Below are 22,865 nucleotides of genomic sequence, written 5' to 3' on the forward strand. Positions count from 1 at the left end.
CGGCCCCTTCCCCACTCTCCATCCTTACACATCCCCTGTAGCAGCAAGCGGGAGAGTGAAACCCGGCAAAACTGTGGGGGATGGCGGGGGACCAGGGGATTTCACACAGAAGCATGGGGCTGAAGGAGGTGGCCAGGAGGGGTGGCAGGAGCAGCATGTAGAGGAACCCATCCCCTTTATTTTCCTTCTGCAGCTGCTGAAAGGCTGCAGGAGGAAATTGAGGGGATTGGTCCCTATATATGCCGCCGCCCCCCCCAAATCCAAGTGTACAGGGGCCACACGGGTCCCCTGGAGCATCAGGCAGGGTCGCAATTGCAGCTTCTGTATGTACCGCCCCTGCTGCACATAGTGGCCTGTTATTGTGCAACACAGAATTGTGAATCTAACCTAAAAGTTAACGAAATTTTCTCACAATTATGCACACAGTGGGAAACAGTTACAGTCAGGTCCATAAATATTGGGACATTGACACAATTCTAACATTTTTGGCTCTATACACCACCACATCCAAATCAGGTGAACAGTGTAGGAATTACAACAGTTTGCATATGTGCCTCCCACTTGTTAAGGACCAAAAGTAATGGGACAGAATAATAATCATAAATCAAACTTTCACTTTTTAATACTTGGTTGCAAAACCTTTGCAGTCAATTACAGCCTGAAGTGTGGAACGCATAGACATCACCAGACGCTGGGTTTCATCCCTGGTGATGCTCTGCCAGGCCTCTACTGCAACTGTCTTCAGTTCCTGCTTGTTCTTGGGGCATTTTCCCTTCAGTTTTGTCTTCAGCAAGTGAAATGCATGCTCAATCGGATTCAGGTCAGGTGATTGACTTGGCCATTGCATAACATTCCACTTCTTTCCCTTAAAAAACTCTTTGGTTGCTTTTGCAGTATGCTTTGGGTCATTGTCCATCTGCACTGTGAAGCGTCCAATGAGTTGTGAAGCATTTGGCTGAATATGAGCAGATATTGCCCAAAACACTTCAGAATTCATCCTGCTGCTTTTGTCAGCAGTCACATCATCAATAAATACAAGAGAACCAGTTCCATTGGCAGCCATACACTCCCACGCCATGACACTACCACCACCATGCTTTGCTGATGAGGTGGTATGCTTAGGATCATGAGCAGTTCCTTTCCTTCTCCATACTCTTCTCTTCCCATCTCTCTGGTACAAGTTGATCTTGGTCTCATCTGTCCATAGGATGTTGTTCCAGAACTGTGAAGGCTTTTTTAGATGTCGTTTCGCAAACTCTAATCTGGCCTTCCTGTTTTTGAGGCTCACCAATGGTTTCCATCTTGTGGTGAACCCTCTGTATTCACTCTGGTGAAGTCTTCTCTTGATTGGTGACTTTGACACACATACACCTACCTCCTGGAGAGTGTTCTTGATCTGGCCAACTGTTGTGAAGGGTGTTTTCTTCACCAGGGAAAGAATTATTTGGTCATCCACCACAGTTGTTTTCCATGGTCTTCCGGGTCTTTTGGTGTTGCTGAGCTCACCGATGCGTTCCTTCTTTTTAAGAATGTTCCAAACAGTTGTTTTGGCCACGCCTAATGTTGCTATCTCTCTGATGGGTTAGTTTTGTTTTTTTCAGCCTAATGATGGCTTGTTTCACTGATAGTGACAGCTCTTTGGATCTCATCTTGAGAGTTGACAGCAACAGATTCCAAATGCAAATAGCACACTTGAAATGAACTCTGGACCTTTTATCTGCTCATTGTAATTGGGATAATGAGGGAATAACACACACCTGGCCATGAAACAGCTGAGAAGCCAATTGTCCCATTACGTTTGGTCCCTTAACAAGTGGGAGGCACATATGCAAACTGTTGTAATTCCTACACCGTTCACCTGTTTTGGATGTAAATACCCTCAAATTAAAGCGGACAGTCTGCAGTTAAAGCACATCTTGTTTGTTTCATTTCAAATCCATTGTGGTGGTGTATAGAGCCAAAAATTTTAGAATTGTGTCGATGTCCCAATATTTATGGACCTGACTGTAAATCCTCCTGCTGAGTCCATAAGAAATATTCTGCACACTTCCTGTACTGGGATGGGTTTAAAAAAAACCCACACAGAGGTTCTCAACTTTACCTCTTCCTTCCAAATAAGAAAAGGTTAGCTGGGGGTTCATTTTGACTACCTTAAAATTTTTATACACGGTTGGAACGTTAATATTGGGTAACTTGCTAAATTACGGAAACGTGGTTTACTTTGATAACCTTGGAGCAAGTCAGACTATCAGGAACAAATGAGTAATATTGGGCATGAGCAATTAGGTTTGGAATAAGACATTCTTTGTGTGCCACCATGTTCTCATTATGAGACAAGAGCCTGAACATGGCAAGACTCTCCTTTCCAGGGGCCACAATGCCGTGACCCCACAGTCACCTCTACAAGAGGAAATCAAGATACACGACCACAGCATGATTAAAGGTAGAACGTTGCCCAAAATAGCCCAAAGCCATGGACTGTGTGTACACATCACTTCCTATAAAAGCTGGCAGTGGGAGTCTTTGCTGGCACGCTCGTTCCACCATGACCTGCTCCTATACACAGACTTGGCATTAGTGCCTGCTTTCAAATCAGCTTGTCATCAGCTCTGGGACTGAACAGAACATCAACACAATTACATGTCTGTGTGAACCTGGGGGAGGTAGTACAGTGTATAAACAGAAATAGGAAGCTAATTAATGAATAGACTAATGGTGCAGATCACAGATAAGAAAGCAAGTTTATAAACTGTGAAGTATTAATGAAAAGAAGAAACATAACCATGCAGGTTATGAAGAGTTCAGCTGGAGGGCTTTCTGATTGCTTCAGCCCTTTCTCGCCATAATGAGTATGGTTCTAATGTCTTGTTGGGTCCCAAGTCCTACTCCATATAGGTGTCCATACATTGAACTGTTGGTGGCCAAAAAAGCCTGAAACAGCTGTTTGGGCTGAGGGAAGCCCGAGGTGCTGGTGCCCCTGGAGTGGTAGTCCAGGGGTGCCCGAAATTCTCACGGTGGGGGAGCTCACTTTGAGTTTATTAGTGCACCAAGGTCACATGCACTTCAGTGAGCGTTTTTCAAACCTGTCTCCTGGGGTGGGTCCATTTGACCGGGACCAGAGGAATGCTTATAACAGCTGAAAGGTCAGCCATTTTATTATAAATTGGCACTGAAGAGCTTTCCCTTTTTTAGGTTTGTTTTAGTCTTTTTGAAAGTATAACTTGCACTGGCACTTCACTCACTCCCAACTAGTAAGGTGTAGGTAATTGGGCTTGCCCTTAAAATCATGGGGGGAGAGAATGTGGCCTTTTGGTCAGGTTCTCCCCTTCCCATGGGGTCTCCCTTTGGGGGACGCCCCACCAAGTACTTGGGCAGACCTTGCTTTGGTAGGTCTCTTGAAGAAAAGGGTCTGCCTGGCTTTGGCTGGGTGGAACCTAAAGACCTCAGACTCCGTCAGGATCCTTGTGCCCCTAGGTCCCTTTCTCTTCAGAGGAGTTCCATGGGTACACCCCAAACACTTTTTTGTGTGCATCGCTTTTGCGGTTCACTTTTTTTGTACGCCTAGTGTTTAGTTTCCACTGTGCGCACTGCACCCCTAAGCGTTATAAAAAAAAAAAGTTGCATGCAGTTTGGAATAAATGTCTCTAAAATATTAGACAGTATATGTACTACACATCAATGGTTCTGGATGTGCATATGTCTGATGGGGTGTAAAGGAATGGTCTGCCCTGCTCACAGTCCTAGAAAGAGGAACAATCCTCCTATTTTTGAGATATGGTTATGGAATCACACATGTGTTCTTAAAAGGTTTTATTGTGTCATGAAAAGAAGAATCTGTACCAAAAAGCTCAAAAATGGATATGAGAACATAGACGTAGACCTGTCACTGAAGTATTTTGGCCAGTAGTAACATTTTCCTGCAGTCGTCATAATTTGCAAAAAACTTCCCACAGAATCAGCTGACTTGAATTTCAGCTGAAAGTCAGGCCTGCAGTGTCCATTGTAGGAGTTCCTTACTACTCTACTCTATTGAGCTGGACATACACATGCAGATCTCTTTTGTTCAGTCGGCAGGCTCCTCCATACAGATTCCTCCATGCATGTTAAAGTGGTTGTAAACCCTTACATAAACCCAGTGAAGTGACTGACTTCAGGTGATACACAGAGTTGAAAAAAAAATCCTCCTCCATAAGTTGTACCTGTGTATCTGCAGCCCGCTCCTCTCTACAGCTGTTCAAAGCCCAGAGTTTATAATACATGTCTGAGTTTCCAGAAAGCAGGGGGTGGAGAACTGAAATTGCACATTGCAGAGCTCAGGGAGGAGAGCTATGAGAGCTGATTGGAGGGAAGGGACACACCCCCTCTTCACAAAACTCACAGGAACAGAACTGAGACTGTCAATCACAGGCTGTGTGAGGAGATTCCTCCCGTCACCTTTTTTCTTTTGGTCTCAGGAAAACTTGTCAGAAGAGGAAAAAAGCAGCAGGCAGAACTGACACTTAGTTCTTAATTGAGACAAGTCCACACTATAGAGGGATATGCTTGGTTCATATTTCATGTCTGAGATTTACAACCACTTTAAACAGAGAGAATGTATAAATCTCCAGCTGTGGGCTATTGCTTTCTGACTGCCCACGATGCGCGCTGTCAGACCATCCGAACAGTGCCTGCATCTGATTGGATGTAGGCACCATTCAGGAAACAAATTTTCTGCCCGGATCCTTGGAATATCCAAAAAGGCTACCCACTGATCGAATTTCAGTCAATTAATTAGCAACCCTGCTGAAACTTGCTCAGAGTATGGCCAGCTTACAATGGTTGTATGGCGTCAGGGTCCAGACCTCCCCAGGTTTTATAATGCACTCAGCTGCTGGCACTTCCTGACACATAGGACTCCATGTTTGATTTTGGCACCTGGTTTGAAGTCCACAGAATTTATAATTTAGGAATATAATATGTCATGTGGCGTATGTGAACACACCTCCAAATTATGGAATTCAGTTGTTTCCAGGGAAGGATAGAGTTGCTGCAGTATACAAAGAAATTCTAGACAACTCTGTGCTTTCACACTTGTGGTTTGCCACACACCTATATAAACTTGTTAAATATCCCATTCCATAATCACAGGTATTAACATAGCCCCCTCTGCCATGGTCATCAATCTACTTACAGGCAAATGGGTGAACACAGCAAATGTGCTGTTGAGGAAAGCGACGAGATCCACCAGATAATCACTGGCCCTTTCACTGGATTCCAAGGCCATCCAGTCGTAGTCAGCCAGCTGCAGGAACTGGTCAATTTTCTGGTTCAGGTTGGTGTAAATCTCTTCTTCTGCAGCCTGCCGGGCATCCTGCAAAGGACAAACACCAGTGTTAGAGAGGCATAGGGGGAAATCTCTACTGACACATGTGTCCTATGGCGTAGCCAGTCCTTGTGTGTGCAGAACAGGCTATTCAGATAGTATGATTCTTGGACAGTCAACACAGTGGGACATCCAAGCTGGGGAAAAAAGGGCTAGATAATGCTGCACATCTTTCAGCCGAGAAATGAGGTGGAGCTCTACCTGACTTGCTGCAGCTTCTAAAGCACATTATGAGAAGCTCACAGTGTGCAACAACATCAGAGAAAGCCATTTCAGTCCAGGAGAGGAGACGGCACAACTGTGCGAGACTGAAGTGAAGGCTGGAGGTCAGCTTTAAAATCCTTACTGGTCATCCTGAAAAAGTACTTTTTTTAATTCTTTTATTTTATTATTAATTTAGACAGTTAGGTAACACAAGGCAATACCACTGAAATAATGCCTTGCCTGTCTCACTTCTGTATGATATGTAATACGGTTATTGTTGAAAGAACTGAATGCTTCAGGTTGTGGCCAAGGACAATACCTATGATCTTTCTGCAGCTGATCTTTTCTCCATTACCAGCTTACCATGCTTTGTTCTGCACCATTTCTCTGTGTGGAGGAGAAAGCTGTCTTACTAAAGGACTTTCCTTCCTCACTTTAGATTTCAGGGACTAACACTGATGACTGGTGGGGTAATGAATAAGCAGCAAGAAAGACTAAAGAAGCACAGTGCCACAGAATGAATGAAGTGGAAGCAGGGAGATCCTTGTACCACAAGTCCTCAGGTACATCTTCCTCTCCAGCAAGGGGAACATTGAGCAGCACAGTAGTGACATCAACAAATGTCATTCAAAATCTCTTGAGACTAGCAGCAAGAATACAGTACAAGGTACATTTTCAAGATACTGCTTAAAGTTGTAGTAAACTTGCGTTTATTTTTACCTACAGGTACGCTTAGAACAAAGTTTTCCTATAGGTAAAATGAACATGACCTAAATGTGCACCGTTTAGGAGATACTCTATCAAGCAGCAGCTGACGTCACCAGCGCATGCGCTCTGAAGGAACAGTACAGGTATGCTGTGTGCAATGCCTTGTTCTGTACCATTTCTGTGTGTGGAGGAGAAGGCAGTCTTACTAAAGGACTTTCCTTCCTCACTTTAGATTTCATGGACTAACGCTGATGACTGGAGGGGTAATGAGCAAGCAGCAAGAAAGACGAAAGAAGCACAGTCCCACAGAATGAATGAATGACGTGGAAGCAGAGAGATCCTTGTACCACAAATCCTCAGGTACATCTTCCTTTCCAGCAAGGGGAACATTGAGCAGCACAGTAGGGACATCAACAAATCTCATTCAAAATCTCCTGAGACTAGCAGCAAGAATACAGTACAAGGTACATTTTCAAGATACTGCTTAAAGTTGTAGTAAACTCGCATTTATTTTTACCTACAGGTACGCTTAGAACAAAGTTTTCCTATAGGTAAAATGAACATGACCTAAATGTGCACCGTTTAGGAGATATTCTATCAAGCAGCAGCTGACATCACCAGCGCATGCGCTCTGAAGGAACAGTACAGGTATTTTGTGTGCCATGCCTTGTTCTGCACCATTTCTGTGTGTGGAGGAGAAGGCCTTCTTACTAAAGGACTTTCCTTCCTCACTTTAGATTTCAGGGACTAACGCTGATGACTGGAGGGGTAATGAGCAAGCAGCAAGAAAGACGAAAGAAGCACAGTCCCACAGAATGAATGAATGACGTGGAAGCAGGGAGATCCTTGTACCACAAATCCTCAGGTACATCTTCCTCTCCAGCAAGGGGAACATTGAGCAGCACAGTAGTGACATCACCAAATCCCATTCAAAATCTCCTGAGACTAGAAGCAAGAATACAGTACAAGGTACATTTTCAGGATACTGCTTAAAGTTGTAGTAAACTCGCATTTATTTTTACCTACAGGTAAACTATAACCAAGTTTTCCTATAGGTAAAAAGAATATGGCCTAAACGTGCACCGTTTCGGAGATATGCTATCGATCAGCAGCGGACGTCACCAGCGCATGCGCTCTGAAGGAACAGTACAGGTATGCTGTGTGCCGTAACTGATACTTCCACGCACATTCGTGGGAGTGATGTCATCACGGATCAGCCATTCAAGAGATCGCAGCCCACAACCCCGGAATGACGACCAGGTGAAATTGGAAGCGTCTGCAGTGGTGACAGCGCACCGCTGGAGGACTTTGTTTTAGGGTAAGTCCTTCATAATATGCTAGTATGTGGTGGCTATTATCACATTATGCCTGTGCCTAGCAGGGGAAAACTTTATTTGTTTTGTTTTCAAAGAGTTTACTATCGCTTTAAAGTGGAATTACAGGCATACCGTAACTAAGCCTAAATCCACTCCCACCACCATTCTAAGACTTATCTATCTACCCTGTAAGAGAAAAGACATATATACTTACCTATTCTGAGGTCACTCCGGTCCAGTCACATGATCAGGTCCCAGCAACAGATTTACTGTAGAGGAAAAGCAGCAACAACGGGTGCAGAGCCTGCACGATGAGGTCACCCATAGGATATACGTTGTCAGCTGTTGCTCCTCTACACTGAAGCGGGCGTCAGAAGCCAGCCATATGACTGGATCGGAGTACCTGCAGAGTAGCGAAGTATAAGCAGCTTTCCTTTTACAGGGTAGATAGAATAGGCTTAGAATGGGGGTGGCAATAGATTTAGGATCTATTTAGGGTTTGACTTGAATGCCACTTTAGGCAAAATTAAAGCAGTATTAAACCCAACCCCAAAGATATAATATATTGCAACTTATCAATCATTAGATGTTGTGGTTGCATTAGTTTTCTTTTTTAGGCTTTTTCCCCTCTGTTTTCACCTGGTGATCTGGCCAGTAACACCTTCTGTATTACAGCGCCCCCATTCTGGATGAAGGAGAACGGGAATTTGGACATCAGCATTGTTCGTCTTGGAAAGAGGGACTGTTAGATGTACTAGCAGATTTAAATACACTACACAAATACACTATACAAATTAAAGCCAAACTCCAGCTCATGCTTTATAAGCAGTACAGCAGGTTTTTATTTTTTATTTTGGGAATAAAAGCCGACTATTGTAAGCACACCTCTCAGTGATAAATAATTTGTCTCAACCCTCCAAATGCTACATCTGCAGGACAGCCTGTTCTGCTGAACAACAGTAGACTTACTAGCCAGATCACCAGTTGAAAATGAAAGAAAACCTAAAAGAGAAAGCTAATGCAGCCACCAAATCTAAGAATTGCAACTTGCAATAAAAGAAAATGTTATTTTTGGGTTTATCACTTCCTTAACATTTCCCTATAACTCAGTAAATCTTCACTGATTGAGTTCAGGTCCACTTTAATAGGCTATAGTTGAATTGTAAAACTAGGCTGGTTAATGTCTAAAAATTGACCACTTCCTATCCCAGGGTAGGCACTTACCTTGAAGGTGGTCAGACCGTACAGCTTGGTGGTGTGTACGGTGTCAGGCAGGACATTGGTAATATTTGTGATAAATTCTTCAAGAAACTTGCAAGAGATTTCCAGATGGGTAGTGTTGATAATAATCTGTACAAGCTACAAAATAAATAGAAATGCTTAGCAGGCCATGTAATCATTTAAAAAAGTTTTAACAAGAAAAGCAAAACAGAATTCTGTTAAACACTATTTGCAACTAGGATTTTTGTAAAAATGCTCTGTTAAGTTCCCCAGACATTTAAGTGACACTTCTATGTGGAAGAATTCTACTACTGGCTCCCTGTGGACACTCTTCCTCCTTGGCATGAAATGCCAATGTCAGAGATGGAATCAGACTCAGCATGCCCAGTTCTCTGTGATTGCAAAGTTAACCAGGGAGGCAAGACATATGGCAGAATCAATTGCAGATTTGCCATCAGAAGGTGCAGGCTCTGCAGGTGTCATTCTGGTCCTGCAGAGCCAATCTTGGCCATGCTTGGCCAATCAGTGATCACATGATCAGGACCTCACACAGATCTCGTACAGTGATCGGTGTCCGGACACAGCGGGCACTGGATCGCGGTGCCGCATGCTCCTAGGCAGGAAGACGTTTATAAATGGCCACCCGCTCCTGCACTGCTCCCGTCCGGCCGTTTATATACATGGGCCAGATGGGAAGTGGTTAAACAATACTGAAAAAATCACTTTACAGCTTCTATCACTTGAAGGCATTCAGTTACCAAGTACCATCGTATTTCTTTTTTTTTTTATTTTAAAGTCATCTTAAGGGTTACAAAAATGAGGAGCTGGCGCCCGGAAGAAAGACAGCGGAGGTAAGGAACTAAAAGTTGCTGTTTAAGGCCCTGTTTACGTCACACGTATTGGGAAAGAGTGTTCCTGCTTGCGATATTTAAATCACAATTTACACGCTGAAATGCATGTCGCACATAAGGCAGCCCATTCACTTCAATGGGCTGCTCTATGTGCCTTTGTCGCCCAAAAGCTTCTGCTCCTTTTTTGGGGACACGCTTAGCACAATTTTTATTTAAGTGCGTTTTGTGACAGAATTGTGGGGCAATCGCGGCAGAATTGCACCATGTTTGAGGCGGCATTAAAAATAATGGCACCCAAACGTAGGTCTGCCACAATTTGGAATTGCGACAAGTGGGGGAAAATGCCCAGTCCCCAGGGTGTATAGTTTGGCTCATTGAGGAAACTTTGATTTATATGTATTACACTGTGGCATGGTTAGGAGGTGTTTGCAATCAAAAAATGATAAGTAAGATAATTGATGCACGATCCACTATTTCAATGTATTTTATGCCTTGAGTTTATGGCCTATGGCCTCCCAATAATGTATTTATTTCAGGTACTTATATAGCACCGTCAATTTATGCAGCACTTTACATATATATTGTACATTCACATCAGTCCCTAACCCTCAAGGGGTGTACAATCTAAGGTCCCTAATTTACATTCATACATACACATACTAGGGATAATTTAGACAGGATCCAATTAACCTACCAGCATGTCTTTGGAGTGTGGGAGGAAACCGGAGTACCCAGAGGAAACCCACGCAGGCACAGGGAAAACATGCAAATTCCAGGCAGGTGGTGCTGTGGTTGGGATTCGAACCAACGACCTGAGTACTGCCAGGCGGAAGTGCTAACCATTTAGCCACTGTGCTGCTGAATAATAAAAAAATATGTGCTGGTAAGACCCTCTCAAAAAAATTTTTTGCCATCTGTGATCTATTGGGGAGATTTGTTTTTCCACTTATTGTCTTATACACACAATAGGAAGTGAAAGGGACTTTAGCTTCCAGTGCTGAAGCAAAGCCCTTCTTAGACGACTGTGGCGGGGGTAGATTTCTCCATTGGAAGATACTTCTGTTTTGGTGACAACTCAGTGTTGGCTTTCCCTCAGTTACTGCCTGGAGACAGTGGTCACCAGTACAACTAATAATTGACCTGTACAAACAGAGATCTCCAATAGAGACCTAGAGAGCAGCACAGTAACTTAGTGGTTAGCACTTGCATCACTAGGGTCCTCTGTTCGAATCCTGGTAAAGACGCTGTCTGGAGTTCTCCATGCTTGTGTGGGTTTCCTCCAGGTACTCTGGTTTCCTTTTACACTACAAAAACAAGTTGGTCGAATAATTGGCTCCATATCCAAATTAGTCATATCATGTACAGTGATGTGAAAAAGTATTTTCCTCCTTCCTGTTTTTTTTTACATATTGGTCACACTTAAATGATTCAGATCATCAAGTTTATTAATACACAAATATAACCCGAATAAATTCAAGTACAGTTTTTAATTGATGATTTCATTTATCAAGAGAAACAAGCTGTACAAACCTGCCTGACCCTATGTGAAAAAATAAGTGCTATCCAGACAGACGGCCAGGGGTTTTGCAACCTCATAAGACAATCAAGGGAGAATGCAAACTCCTCCTACAAGCTTTAACCAGTGCTCTGCTGGACACTGATAGAAGTCACAAGACTGCTATACAGGTGAAACTGAAAAAATTAGAATATCGTGCAAAAGTTCATTTATTTCAGTAATGCGACGTAAAAGGTGAAACTAATATATGAGATAGACTCATTACATGCAAAGCAAGATAGTTCAAGCCGTGATTTGTCATCATTGTGATGATTATAGCTTACAGCTCAATCAATAAAACAAGGATTGTACATAGAACAATATCGGACCTCTGAAAGGTAGAAGCATGCATATGTACTCAGTACTTGGTTTGGGCCCCTTTTGCAGCAATTACTGCCTCAATGCGGCGTGGCATGGAAGCTATCAGCCTGTGACACTGCTGAGGTATTATGGAAGACCAGGATGCTTCAATAGCGGTCTTCAGCTCTTCTGCATTGTTCGGCTGAAGCTGACCTGTTCATCTGCGCACTGAACTTTATTTCCTTGGATGACTCTCTCATATTGTCTTATCACAGAGTTTTATGAGTGGGGCTAAACATAAAAATCCACCGATTTCACCTCACCTCAGGTTGCATTCACACCTGAGCGTTGCGTTTTTGATTGCTTTTTTCGGGCGCCAATAGAAAAATAAAATCATCTGTTTCATCATTTATGTTTTTTAGCTTTTTCATCAGCTCTTATTTTTTTATTTAATCATTTGTGTTTTTATTTTTTTTGTTAGGGGTTGGGGATAGAGTAGGGTTAGTGGATAGGGGTTCATTTATTACTGGGGCAGCACAGTGGCTTAGTGGTTAGCACTTCCGCCTGGCAGTACTAGGGTTGTTGGTTCGAATCCCAACCACAGCACCACCTTCCTGGAGTTTGCATGTTCTCCCTGTGACTACGTGGGTTTCCTCCGGGCCCTCCGGTTTCCTCCCACACTCCAAAGACATGCTGGTTGGTGAATTGGCTCCTGTCTAAATTGTCCCTAGTATGTGTATGTATGAATGTGAGTTAGGGACCTTAGATTGTACGCCCCTTGAGGGTTAGGGACTGATGTGAATGTACAATATATATGTAAAGCGCTGCGTAAATTGACGGCGCTATATAAGTACCTGAAATAAATTAAATACATACTATTTATGTATTATAAAGAAGTAAAAGTAGATAATATAAAATGTTTTATTTATTTATTTTTTGTTAGGGTTGGGCAATAAGGTTTAGGGTTATGGATTAGAGTTAGGGGTTAGGGTTTCTTGTTTGTTTTAGGGTTCTGGGGTGTATTTCTTTCTTTACTATTTATTTATTGTTGGTTAGGAGTTAGGTTTAGGGGTTCATTTGTTAATTATTTTGGTATGGGTTAGGGCAGTGGTCGGCAAGCCGCGGCTCGCGAGCCACATGCGGCTCTTTACCCAGTCTAATGCGGCTCTTCTGTGTGCCGGGCGCCTGCTCCCCTCCCTCCTCTTGGTCGGCCGCTCCCCTGCCTCCTCTCGGTTGGCAGCCCCAAAAGTCCGCGCGGACCTTTTAATCCGGCTTGCGGATGTGGCTGTCAGGATGTGTGTAGGCGGGGCAGCGTGCCGAACGTGAGGGGAGGGGAGCTAGGCTCCTCTCACAGTCCGCCCTGAAGACCCGAACGGCGCGGGAAGACAGCGAGAGGAACGCAAAAGGTAAGTGAATTGACACGGGGGACTTGGCTTACTAGAAGGGGGGGGGGGAATAGTACTGTGGGGGATGAAATACTATATGAGGGATGAATTACTTTATGAGGGATGAAATACTATATGGGGGGATGAAATACTATATGGGGGATGAATTACTATATCAGGGATGAATTACTATATGAGGGATGAAATACTATATGGGGGGATGAAATACTATATGGGGGGATGAAATACTATATGGGGGGATGAATTACTATATGAGGGATGAAATACTATATGGGGGGATGAAATACTATATGAGGGATGAAATACTATATGGGGGATGAATTACTATATGAGGGATGAATTACTGTATGAGGGATGAAATACTATATGGGGGGATGAAATACTATATGAGGGATGAAATACTATATGAGGGGATGAAATACTATATGGGGGGATGAAATACTATATGGGGGATGAAATACTATATGAGGGATGAATTACTATATGAGGGATGAAATACTATATGGGGGGATGAAATACTATATGGGGGGATGAAATACTATATGGGGGGATGAAATACTATATGAGGGATGAATTACTATATGAGGGATGAAATACTATATGGGGGGATGAAATACTATATGAGGGATGAATTACTATATGGGGGGATGAAATACTATATGAGGGATGAATTACTATATGAGGGATGAAATACTATATGAGGGATGAAATACTATATGGGGGGATGAAATACTATATGAGGGATGAAATACTATATGGGGGGATGAAATACTATATGAGGGATGAAATACTATATGAGGGATGAATTACTATATGGGGGATGAAATACTATATGAGGGATGAAATACTATATGGGGGATGAAATACTATATGGGGGATGAAATACTATACGGGGGATGAAATACTATACGGGGGATGAAATACTATACGAGGGATGAAATACTATACGGGGGATGAATTGCTATGGGGGATGAATTACTATATGGGGGATGAATTACTATGGGGGATGAATTACTATATGGAGGATGAATTACTATATGGGGGATGAATTACTATATGGGGGATGAATTACTATGGGGGATGAATTACTATGGGGGATGAATTACTATGGGGGATGAATTACACTATGGGGGATGAATTACACTATGGGGGATGAATTACTATATGGGGGATGAATTACTATGGGGGATGAATTACTATATGGGAGATGTATTTTCAGTTTTAAAAATGTGGCTCTCAAAATAAATTTCAATCATGGTTTTGGCGAGATTTGGCTCAGTTGAAAAAAAAGGTTGCCCACCACTGGGTTAGGGGATAATTAATTTGTATATAATATTATTATTATACAGGATTTACAGCACCAACAGTTGCTCAGCACTTTACAATATAACGGGAGACAATACAGCAACAATACAGTTCAATACAAGAGGGATAGGAGGGCCTGATCCTGGGAGCTCACAATCTAGGGAGGGATATTTGTGTGATTATTTTTTTTAATATTTTTGTTTTTCCTTCTGAAAAACACATGAAAATGCACAAATGCATCTCTGTAAAGAAAATGCTTCAAAAACTCATCACTCACATCCAAAAAAAGTAGCTCCAAAACGTTTTTGAGTTTCAGGCGTTTGGCTTCAGGTGACTTGGAGTGGAGATGTGAACCATCTTCATAGAGAATTGATTTTTTTTTTCTCCCTGAGCGTTCTGGAGCTTCAAACTCAACATTGACTGTTTTGAATCCTTATTCAGCTGGCAGTAGTAAATAGATAGGAAAGTATATGTACATAAATATGGGCAGCACAGTGGCTAAATTTGGTTAGTGGCTACATATGGGCAGCACAGTGGCTACATATGGGCAGCACAGTGGCTAAATGGTTAGCACTTTCACCTGGCAGTACTAGGGTCGTTGGTTCAAATCCCAGCCACGGCACTTCCTGCCTGGAGTTTGCATGTTCTCCCTGTGCCCGCGTGGTTTCATCCCACACTCCAAAGACATGCTGGTAGGTTAATTGGCTCCTGTCTAAATTGTCCCTAGTATGTGTATGTATGAATGTGAGTTAGGGACCTTAGATTGTACGACCCTTGAGGGTTAGGGACTGATGTGAATGTACAATATATATGTAAAGCGCTACGTAGAATTGACAGCACTATATAAGTACCTGAAATAAATCAAAATACTTCAGCATACGCCCATGTGAGGGCTGTGTTTGCCCTCATGGGGATGCACAGGTGTTCCGTGCATCACTTTGCAGTAACTTTGATGTCATTTGGGATGCAGCGGCTTCATGAACACATCTGCTGCTCTCAGTTTGACATCCACATGGGTGCAGGTACTTGAACGCACACAGTCTGCATTTGGGGACACGCAACCTCACCCACACGGCTGTCAAATTGGGAGCAGCGGTTGTGTGCCTGCAGCCCTAGCGTTCCAGTTGACATGAATGGGACTGCCTGCATGGGGATACATAGAACACATGTGCATCACAGTGCTGGCAAACATACGAAGAAGACCTTACACTTTTGTTACTTTGGGCACCTTTTCAACCAGGAAAGGTTTTCTTGATGACCAACTTTAGTTCTTTAATCACACTTCTGAATTGTAAGATAATTTAAAATAAGCTCGTTTGAATTTTGAAGTTCATGATTTTGACTACTAATAATTTAGTTTGTAAAATAAAAATGCAGCACTTTCTCCCAAACATTAAATATATATGAAAAGAGTCCTTCACTTTAGTCCATATGAAGCGTTCAGTAAAGGCAATTGTAAAAAGGCATCTCAGGTATGTGAAAAACGCCACAGGATAGTGCCAAGAAAAAAAAGAAAATAAATCCTCCACTTTGACCATAGCACATACAGGTGAAACTCAAAAAATTAGAATATCATGCAAAAGTTCATTGATTTCAATAATGCAACTTAAAAGTTGAAACTAATACCATCAAATTCTTGAAGAAAATCTGCTGCCCTCTGCCAAAAAGTTGTCAATGGGAAGAAGGTTTATCTTCCAACATGACACTGACCCAAAGGGCACAGCAAAAATGAGCCCACAGTGGTTGGAGGAGAAAAAGGTGAAAGTCCTTGCATGGCCTAGTCAGAGCCCAGACCTAAACACCATTGAAAATCTGTGGCATGAATTGAAGACTGCAGTCCACAAACAGTCACCATCAAATTGAAGTGAACTTGAATTTCTGAAAACAAGAGTAGGCAAATACTGCAAAGTCTAGATGTGCAAAGTTAGTAGAGACACATCCCAACAGACTAAAGGCTGGAATTAAGGAAAGAGGTGGTTCAAAAAATACTGACACAAGAGGGTGTTCCTTTTTTCCAACTCAGTGATTCTATTTTTGAATGTTTTTTATTTTTTTCAGACATGTTGGTGTCATATCTTTCACTTGGATGTTATAAGTTGCACTAAGTACAGCTGGATAAAACAAAAACTGTGCATGTCTTTATTTCCGACTGCAAAGCAACAAAGTGTGATTATTTTAAAGGGAGTGATTCTTTTCTATACCCACTGCATGTAAAGCACTGCGTAATAATGTTGGTTCTACATAAATGCCTGCAATAAATAAACCTCCTCCTCCCCAGGTTCTAATCCTTCCCTACGCTCTTCAAAACTGAAAAAAAAAGCATTGGCATTAAGTACACTTGAATTCCTTTTTAATACATATTTCGCACCATAACACTGGTCTGCAACATCTTACGACACTAGCAGAAAACACACAGAGTGGGGTAGGCTTATATACGGGGACTTCCATGGGGCTTGTCCTCAAAGCTTTGCCAGCGTCCAACCACCTAGAGGTCTGAGCCCATAACCCAGGGTCTAAAATGCTAAGCCTGTGTCCTGTACTGTGCAATTAAGATAAAAGTATTGCCATTAGATACACTTTAATTCATTTTTTAAAATACACAGATACATCTCAATAAATTAGAACAACATCAAAAAGTTAATTTATTTCAGTAATTCAATTCAAAAAGTGAAATTCATATAATATATAGATTCACTACACACAGAGTGATATATTTCAAGCATTTCTTTCTTTTAATTTGGTTGATTAAGGCTTACAGCTAGTGAAAACCCAAAATGTAGTATCTCAGAAAATTAGATTACACAAGACCAGTAAAAAAAAAAGAATTTTAAATACAGAAATGTTGGCTTACTGAAAAGTCTGTCCATGTACAGTATAGTATGCACTCAATACTTGGTCGGGGCTGCTTTTGCCTGAATTACTGCATCAATGCGGCGTGGCATGGAGGCGATCAGCCTGTGACACTACTGAGGTGTTATTGAAGCCCAGGTTGCTTTGATAGCGGCCTTCAGCTCGCCTGCATTGTTGGGTCTGGTGTGTCTCATCTTCCTCTTGACAATACCCCACAAATTGTCTATGGGGTTTAGGTCAGGCAAGTTTGCTGGCCAATCAAGCACAGCGATACCATAATCATTAAAATGTATTGGTACTTTTGGAAGTGTACTGAGTCCTGCTGGAAAATGAAATCAGCATCTCCAAAAAGCTGGTCAGCAGAGGGAGGCATGAAGTGCTTTAGAATTTCCTGGCAGAGGGCTGCGCTGATGTTGGACTTGATAAAAAAAAGACAGTGGACCAACACGAGCAATGACATGGCTCCCCAAATCATCACTGACTGTGGAAACTTCATACTGGACATTATGTAAGTTCGATTCAGTGCCTCTCAAGTCTTCCTCCAGACTCTGGGACCTTGATTTCCAAATGAAATGCAAAAATTTACTTTCATCTGAAAAGAGGACTTTGGACCACTGAGCAACAGTCCAGTCTTTTTTCTCCTTAGCCCAGGTAAGACACTTCTGACATCTCTGGTTCAGGAGTAGCTTGACACAAGGAATGTGACAGTTGTAGCTGATGTCCTGGATACATCCGTGTGTGGTGGCTCATGAAGCATGGACACCAGCTGTAGTCTAAGCCTTTGTGAAAATCCCACAAAGTCGTGTATGGCTTTTGCTTCAGAATCGTCTCAAGGCTGAGGTTATCCCTGTTGCTTGTGCACCTTTTCCTACCACACTTTTTCCTTCGAATCAACTTTCCATTAATATGCTTGGATACAGCGCTCTGTACAGCTTCATTAGCAATGACCTTTTGTGATTTATCCTCCTTGTGGAGGGTGTCAGTGACTGCCTACTGGACAACTCAAGTTAGTAGTCTTCACTATGATTGTGTAACCTACCGAACCAGACTCAGAGACCATTTAAAGGCTCAGGAAACCTTTCAGGTGTTTTGAGTTAATTAGCTGATTAGAGAGTGACACCATGGGGTTTATTTACTAAAGCTGGAGAGTCCAAAATCAGACTCCCTTCTGCATAGAAACCAATCAGCTTCTAACCTCAGCTTGTTCAATGAAGCTTTGGCAATGAAACCTGGAAGCTGATTGGTTTCTATGCAGAAGGGAGTCTGATTTTGGACTCTCCAGCTTTAGTAAATAAACCCCCATGAGTCTACAATATTGAACTTTTTCACATTCTAATTTTCTGATACTGATTTTTGGGTTTTCAATAGCTGTAAGCCATAATCATCAAAATGAAAAGAAAGAAATGCTTGAAATATATCTCTCAGTGTGTAATGAATCTATATAATATTTGAGTTTCACTTTTTATTTATTTATTATATGTACTTATATAGAGCTGTCAATTTACACAGCGCTTTACATATATATTGTGCATTCACATCAGTCCCTAACCCTCAAGGGGTGTACAATCTAAGATTTTGAACTGAATGACTGAAATAAATAACTTTTTGATGATATTCTAACTTATTGAGAAGCACCTGTATTTACCACAATATCATTTGGTCTGCATGAAGCTGTAGGGACATGTGGAGAGGATAGATCCTGCCACCAGTTGGGTACCACTGTAGATATGTACTAAGAAAACCACACGTTTAAACCGGTCACAGAGAGCAGCAGTGCAAGCATTCATCGGGAACAGATAGTGATTTGGTTATATTTTCATCAAGTCACGTCAAGTGGGCTACGAGTGGAATGTACAAACAGACGTACTGACAACAAACTAGGACAAAACACACACATACAAGAAACCTGGACAAGCTTGGACAGCAACCAAAGTATCTTCGCTCTCCTGACTGCTTGACAGTTTACACCCACAGGCTCGTCACCCTTCAATGATAATCACTGAGGAACATAACAGCCAATATCTTCCAGCAACTGAGACTCAGTAGGCCAACATGGTACTGTGCCAATCAACTAATTAGGAGACACTTTATGGACACAGTGGAAGAGACGGACACTTACAGGTCTGTCCTAGAAAAATTGCATTTACCCAAAAGTGTTTTCTCCTATATAATTGGCTTATGTGCATGAAATATCTCAACATATGCATATATGATGGGCGGCACAGTGGCTTAGTGGTAAGCACTTCCGCCTGGCAGTACTCGGGTCGTTGGTTCGAATCCCAACCATGGCACCACCTGCCTGGAGTTTGCATGTTCTCCCTGTGCCTTTGTGGGTTTCCTCCGGGTACTCCGGTTTCCTCCTACACTCCAAAGACATGCAGGTAGGTTAATTGGATCCTGTCTAAATTGGCCCTAATATGTGTATGTATGAATGTAAGTTAGGGACCTTAGATTGTACATCCCTTGAGGGTTAGGGACTGATGTGAATGTACAATATATATGTAAAGTGCTGCGTAAATTGACAGCGCTATATAAGTACCTGAAATAAATAAATAACATATATGGCCACTTTCTACCATATGACCATGTAAAAATTGCTCTAGTGATAGTGCAAGGAGCAACATGACACCATGCCAACATTTTTGACACCTACTCAGCAGCTTGCACTTCAAAAAAGATCTACAACAGAGGTGTCAAACCTTTTGACCTTCCTGGGGCACATTGGAAGAAGAGTAATGGTCTGGGCCTGCATTTCCTCAGCACAGCAGCACACTCAAAGAATGGGTTGTGTCTGCATGTCATGTAGGAAAAAGGTTCCTGCACCAGTTTTGAACCGCAGCAGCCGGGAAATCACATGGTGCTTTTCCACCATGCAATTTCCTGTCGGTTGCAGCATCTGAAAAACAGCTGCATTTTTAGATGTGTGGGGGTGCCATTGAAAATGACTGGCAGCCCTGTGCATCAGTAAAGAGCAGCATGTTTTGGCTGGGAATGGCTGCAGGTGCAAGAAAAGCTGCGATTACCGCAACCACCTGCAGTAAAATGGTTCTAAGGAATGAAGGTTTATTGCTGCTCCTGCAGCTTTTAATCTCAGCCAGTAATGAGGTAGCAAGGGCTGAGCTGAGCTCTGTGTGTCTTATACAGTTTCAGGATCGAGCATGCATGAGTGCTCCCAGAGCAGGAGGCTTCCTCTGAGGGCACTTGGCAGGGAAAGTGGGGGGCGTGGAGCCAGGAGGGTCAGCAAGGGTCCCGAGAAGAGGAGTATTGGGGCTGCTCTGTACAATTATTATTATTACAGGTACTTATATAGCGCCATCAATTTGCGCAGCGCTTTACAATTTATATATATTGCACATTCACATCAGTCCCTAACCCTCAAGGGGTGTACAATCTAAGGTCCCTAACTCACATTCATACATATACATACTAGGGACAATTTAGACAGGAGCCAATTCACCTACCAGCATGTCTTTGGAGTGTGGGAGGAAACCGGAGTACCCGGAGGAAACCCACGCAGGCACAGGGAGAACATGCAAACTCCAGGCAGGTGGTGCCGTGGCTGGGATTCGAACCAACAACTCTAGTACTGCCAGGTGAAAGTGCTAACCATTTAGCCACTGTGCTGCCCATGACATGTTTGTTATTTAAATTTTTTAAAAAGTGGATGTTTCCAACACTTTAAGACTAGTTAGGTTATGGGCGGAACTCTACTTTTAAAAAAAATAATTGTTCACTTTGAAAAATGCTCCTCTGGCCAGGCACCCATTGGAGGCAACATGACAGTGGATGAGTCACATCTGCTATCCATGCAGCACCGGTATATGAAGCTACAATTCCAATCACACAATGGGAATTACAGTAGGGAATGGGTGGGATGTAAGTGGGATTGAGGAAGGTGGGTATGTTCCCATATAAACATTGCCATTCAGTGATTTATGTATCCTGCCTTGGCTGTCAAACAAAGCAGTAACAGTGGGCCATTCAGATGGAGAGTTTGAGACACTGAAGCCTACCTACTACAGTGAGCAGGGATGTAATCATGCCACTGTTCAATGAACAGAGAACTAGAGCAGGAAAGTTACAAGACCGGCGGCTGTGGGGATAGTACTTATAGCGGCCATGGGTCTTATGAAGAGGGAATTAAGGGGACAGGGGCCTTCTCATGGAGGACTTTTTATCAACTATATCACTGTGCTTTTAAAGGAGAAAACATTTCCTAGAGTCCATCTTTAACCAGGAAGGGGGTGAAAGTCTCCGGACAGGAAGGGGGGGAAAGTGTCCGGACAGGAAGGGGGTGAAAGTGTCCGGACTGGAAGGGGGGGAAAGTGTCCGGACTGGAAGGGGGGGAAAGTGTCCGGACTGGAAGGGGGGGAAAGTGTCCGGACTGGAAAGGGGGGGAAAGTGTCCGGACTGGAAAGGGGGGGAAAGTGTCCGGACTGGAAAGGGGGGGAAAGTGTCCGGACTGGAAAGGGGGGGAAAGTGTCCGGACTGGAAAGGGGGGGAAAGTGTCCGGACTGGAAAGGGGGGGAAAGTGTCCGGACTGGAAAGGGGGGGAAAGTGTCCGGACTGGAAAGGGGGGGAAAGTGTCCGGACTGGAAAGGGGGGGAAAGTGTCCGGACTGGAAAGGGGGGGAAAGTGTCCGGACTGGAAAGGGGGGGAAAGTGTCCGGACTGGAAAGGGGGGGAAAGTGTCCGGACTGGAAAGAGGGGGAAAGTGTCCGGACTGGAAAGAGGGGGAAAGTGTCCGGACTGGAAAGGGGGTGAAAGTGTCCAGACTGGAAGTGGTTAAGGAATTTCACATCACTGTGGTCAGACAATAAACAGCTGTATTTGTTCAAAGTTTTCCTGTTATTTGCAGACTATACAAGATCTTACGGTTTATAAAGTGAATTAAATATAAAAGCGCTTCCTGTGACAAATAAACGCACAGACTATAGAACAGAAGGAGACTGCAAGGCGTTGTTGGGATGAATAAGATGCGCTCGAGTGGCAGACAGCAGAGCAGGGGATTTTTTGACGTCTTTTTCTCCATTCCGGCAGCAATCAGGCTGCTATTGTTCCAGGACTCTTTCACACCAAGGAAAGCATTACTAGCTATGTGCCGAGTCCATCCCAGAGAAAACACAGCCAAGGAAGACGTGTGGCAAACAGATGGCAGAGGAGATGCCGAGCGCTCAATCGGCGTGCGCAACTTTACGCCTGAACAAGATCGTTAGGTGGCCGTCTGGTTGCCGAATAAACACACCGTGCTTCTACAAACACAGGACTTGCACGCCACAGCTCCCAGCACATAGGATAATTAGAGTTCAAGGCTCCTCTGGATGCATGTGGGTGAAGGAAATGGGGCTTTCCCTGCACAAACCAAACATGAACTTTGTCTGTATCCCAAATACCTTGAAGGGAATGCAAAGGCTTTTCTCTGGTTTTGATAGATGTACGTGTCATATGTGAATGGCATTATCCAATCAGTTTGTGTTAATGCTTAAAGAACCTTGTTTGTATGTATAGTTCAAATTACAGTAAGTAAAATCAAAAATCACTCTCTAAATAAAATTATATAACCACAATTCCCCACAGCACCATCAACACCTTTACCCCAAAAGATGTACAAAAATTAATAAAACAGAAGATGCTATAAAATATGTCCTCAATAATAGATAAATCCGTGCAGTCCAAACCCTAGAAGTCCAAAATTAGATCAAATCCTTCTCAAGTGATAATGTGTTCGAAAAAAATCTTTCAGAAACTTCCTAATATAATATTCCTCAAAAAAAAGAAAAAATATCAC

General features: G+C 42.9%; 1 protein-coding gene across 1 annotated transcript in view; it reads right to left on the reverse strand.

The window, feature by feature from the left end:
- The window catches only part of LOC149434847 (exocyst complex component 6B-like), a gene marked incomplete at its 3' end in the record, with an annotated part of 116,555 nt that overhangs the window by 9,133 nt on the left and 84,557 nt on the right, over positions 1-22,865 (reverse strand). The window contains exons 12-13 of the mRNA XM_089663312.1: positions 8,815-8,949; positions 5,171-5,350 (exon numbers count right to left, since the gene is read on the reverse strand). Coding sequence (XP_089519438.1) covers positions 5,171-5,350; positions 8,815-8,949 — 315 coding nt within the window. The remainder of the gene's footprint in view (positions 1-5,170; positions 5,351-8,814; positions 8,950-22,865) is intronic.

The sequence above is a fragment of the Staurois parvus genome, unplaced genomic scaffold (assembly GCF_062004578.1).
Source record: "Staurois parvus isolate SC_StPar_1 unplaced genomic scaffold, SC_StPar_1.0 ptg001656l, whole genome shotgun sequence".
Lineage (NCBI taxonomy): Eukaryota > Metazoa > Chordata > Amphibia > Anura > Ranidae > Staurois > Staurois parvus.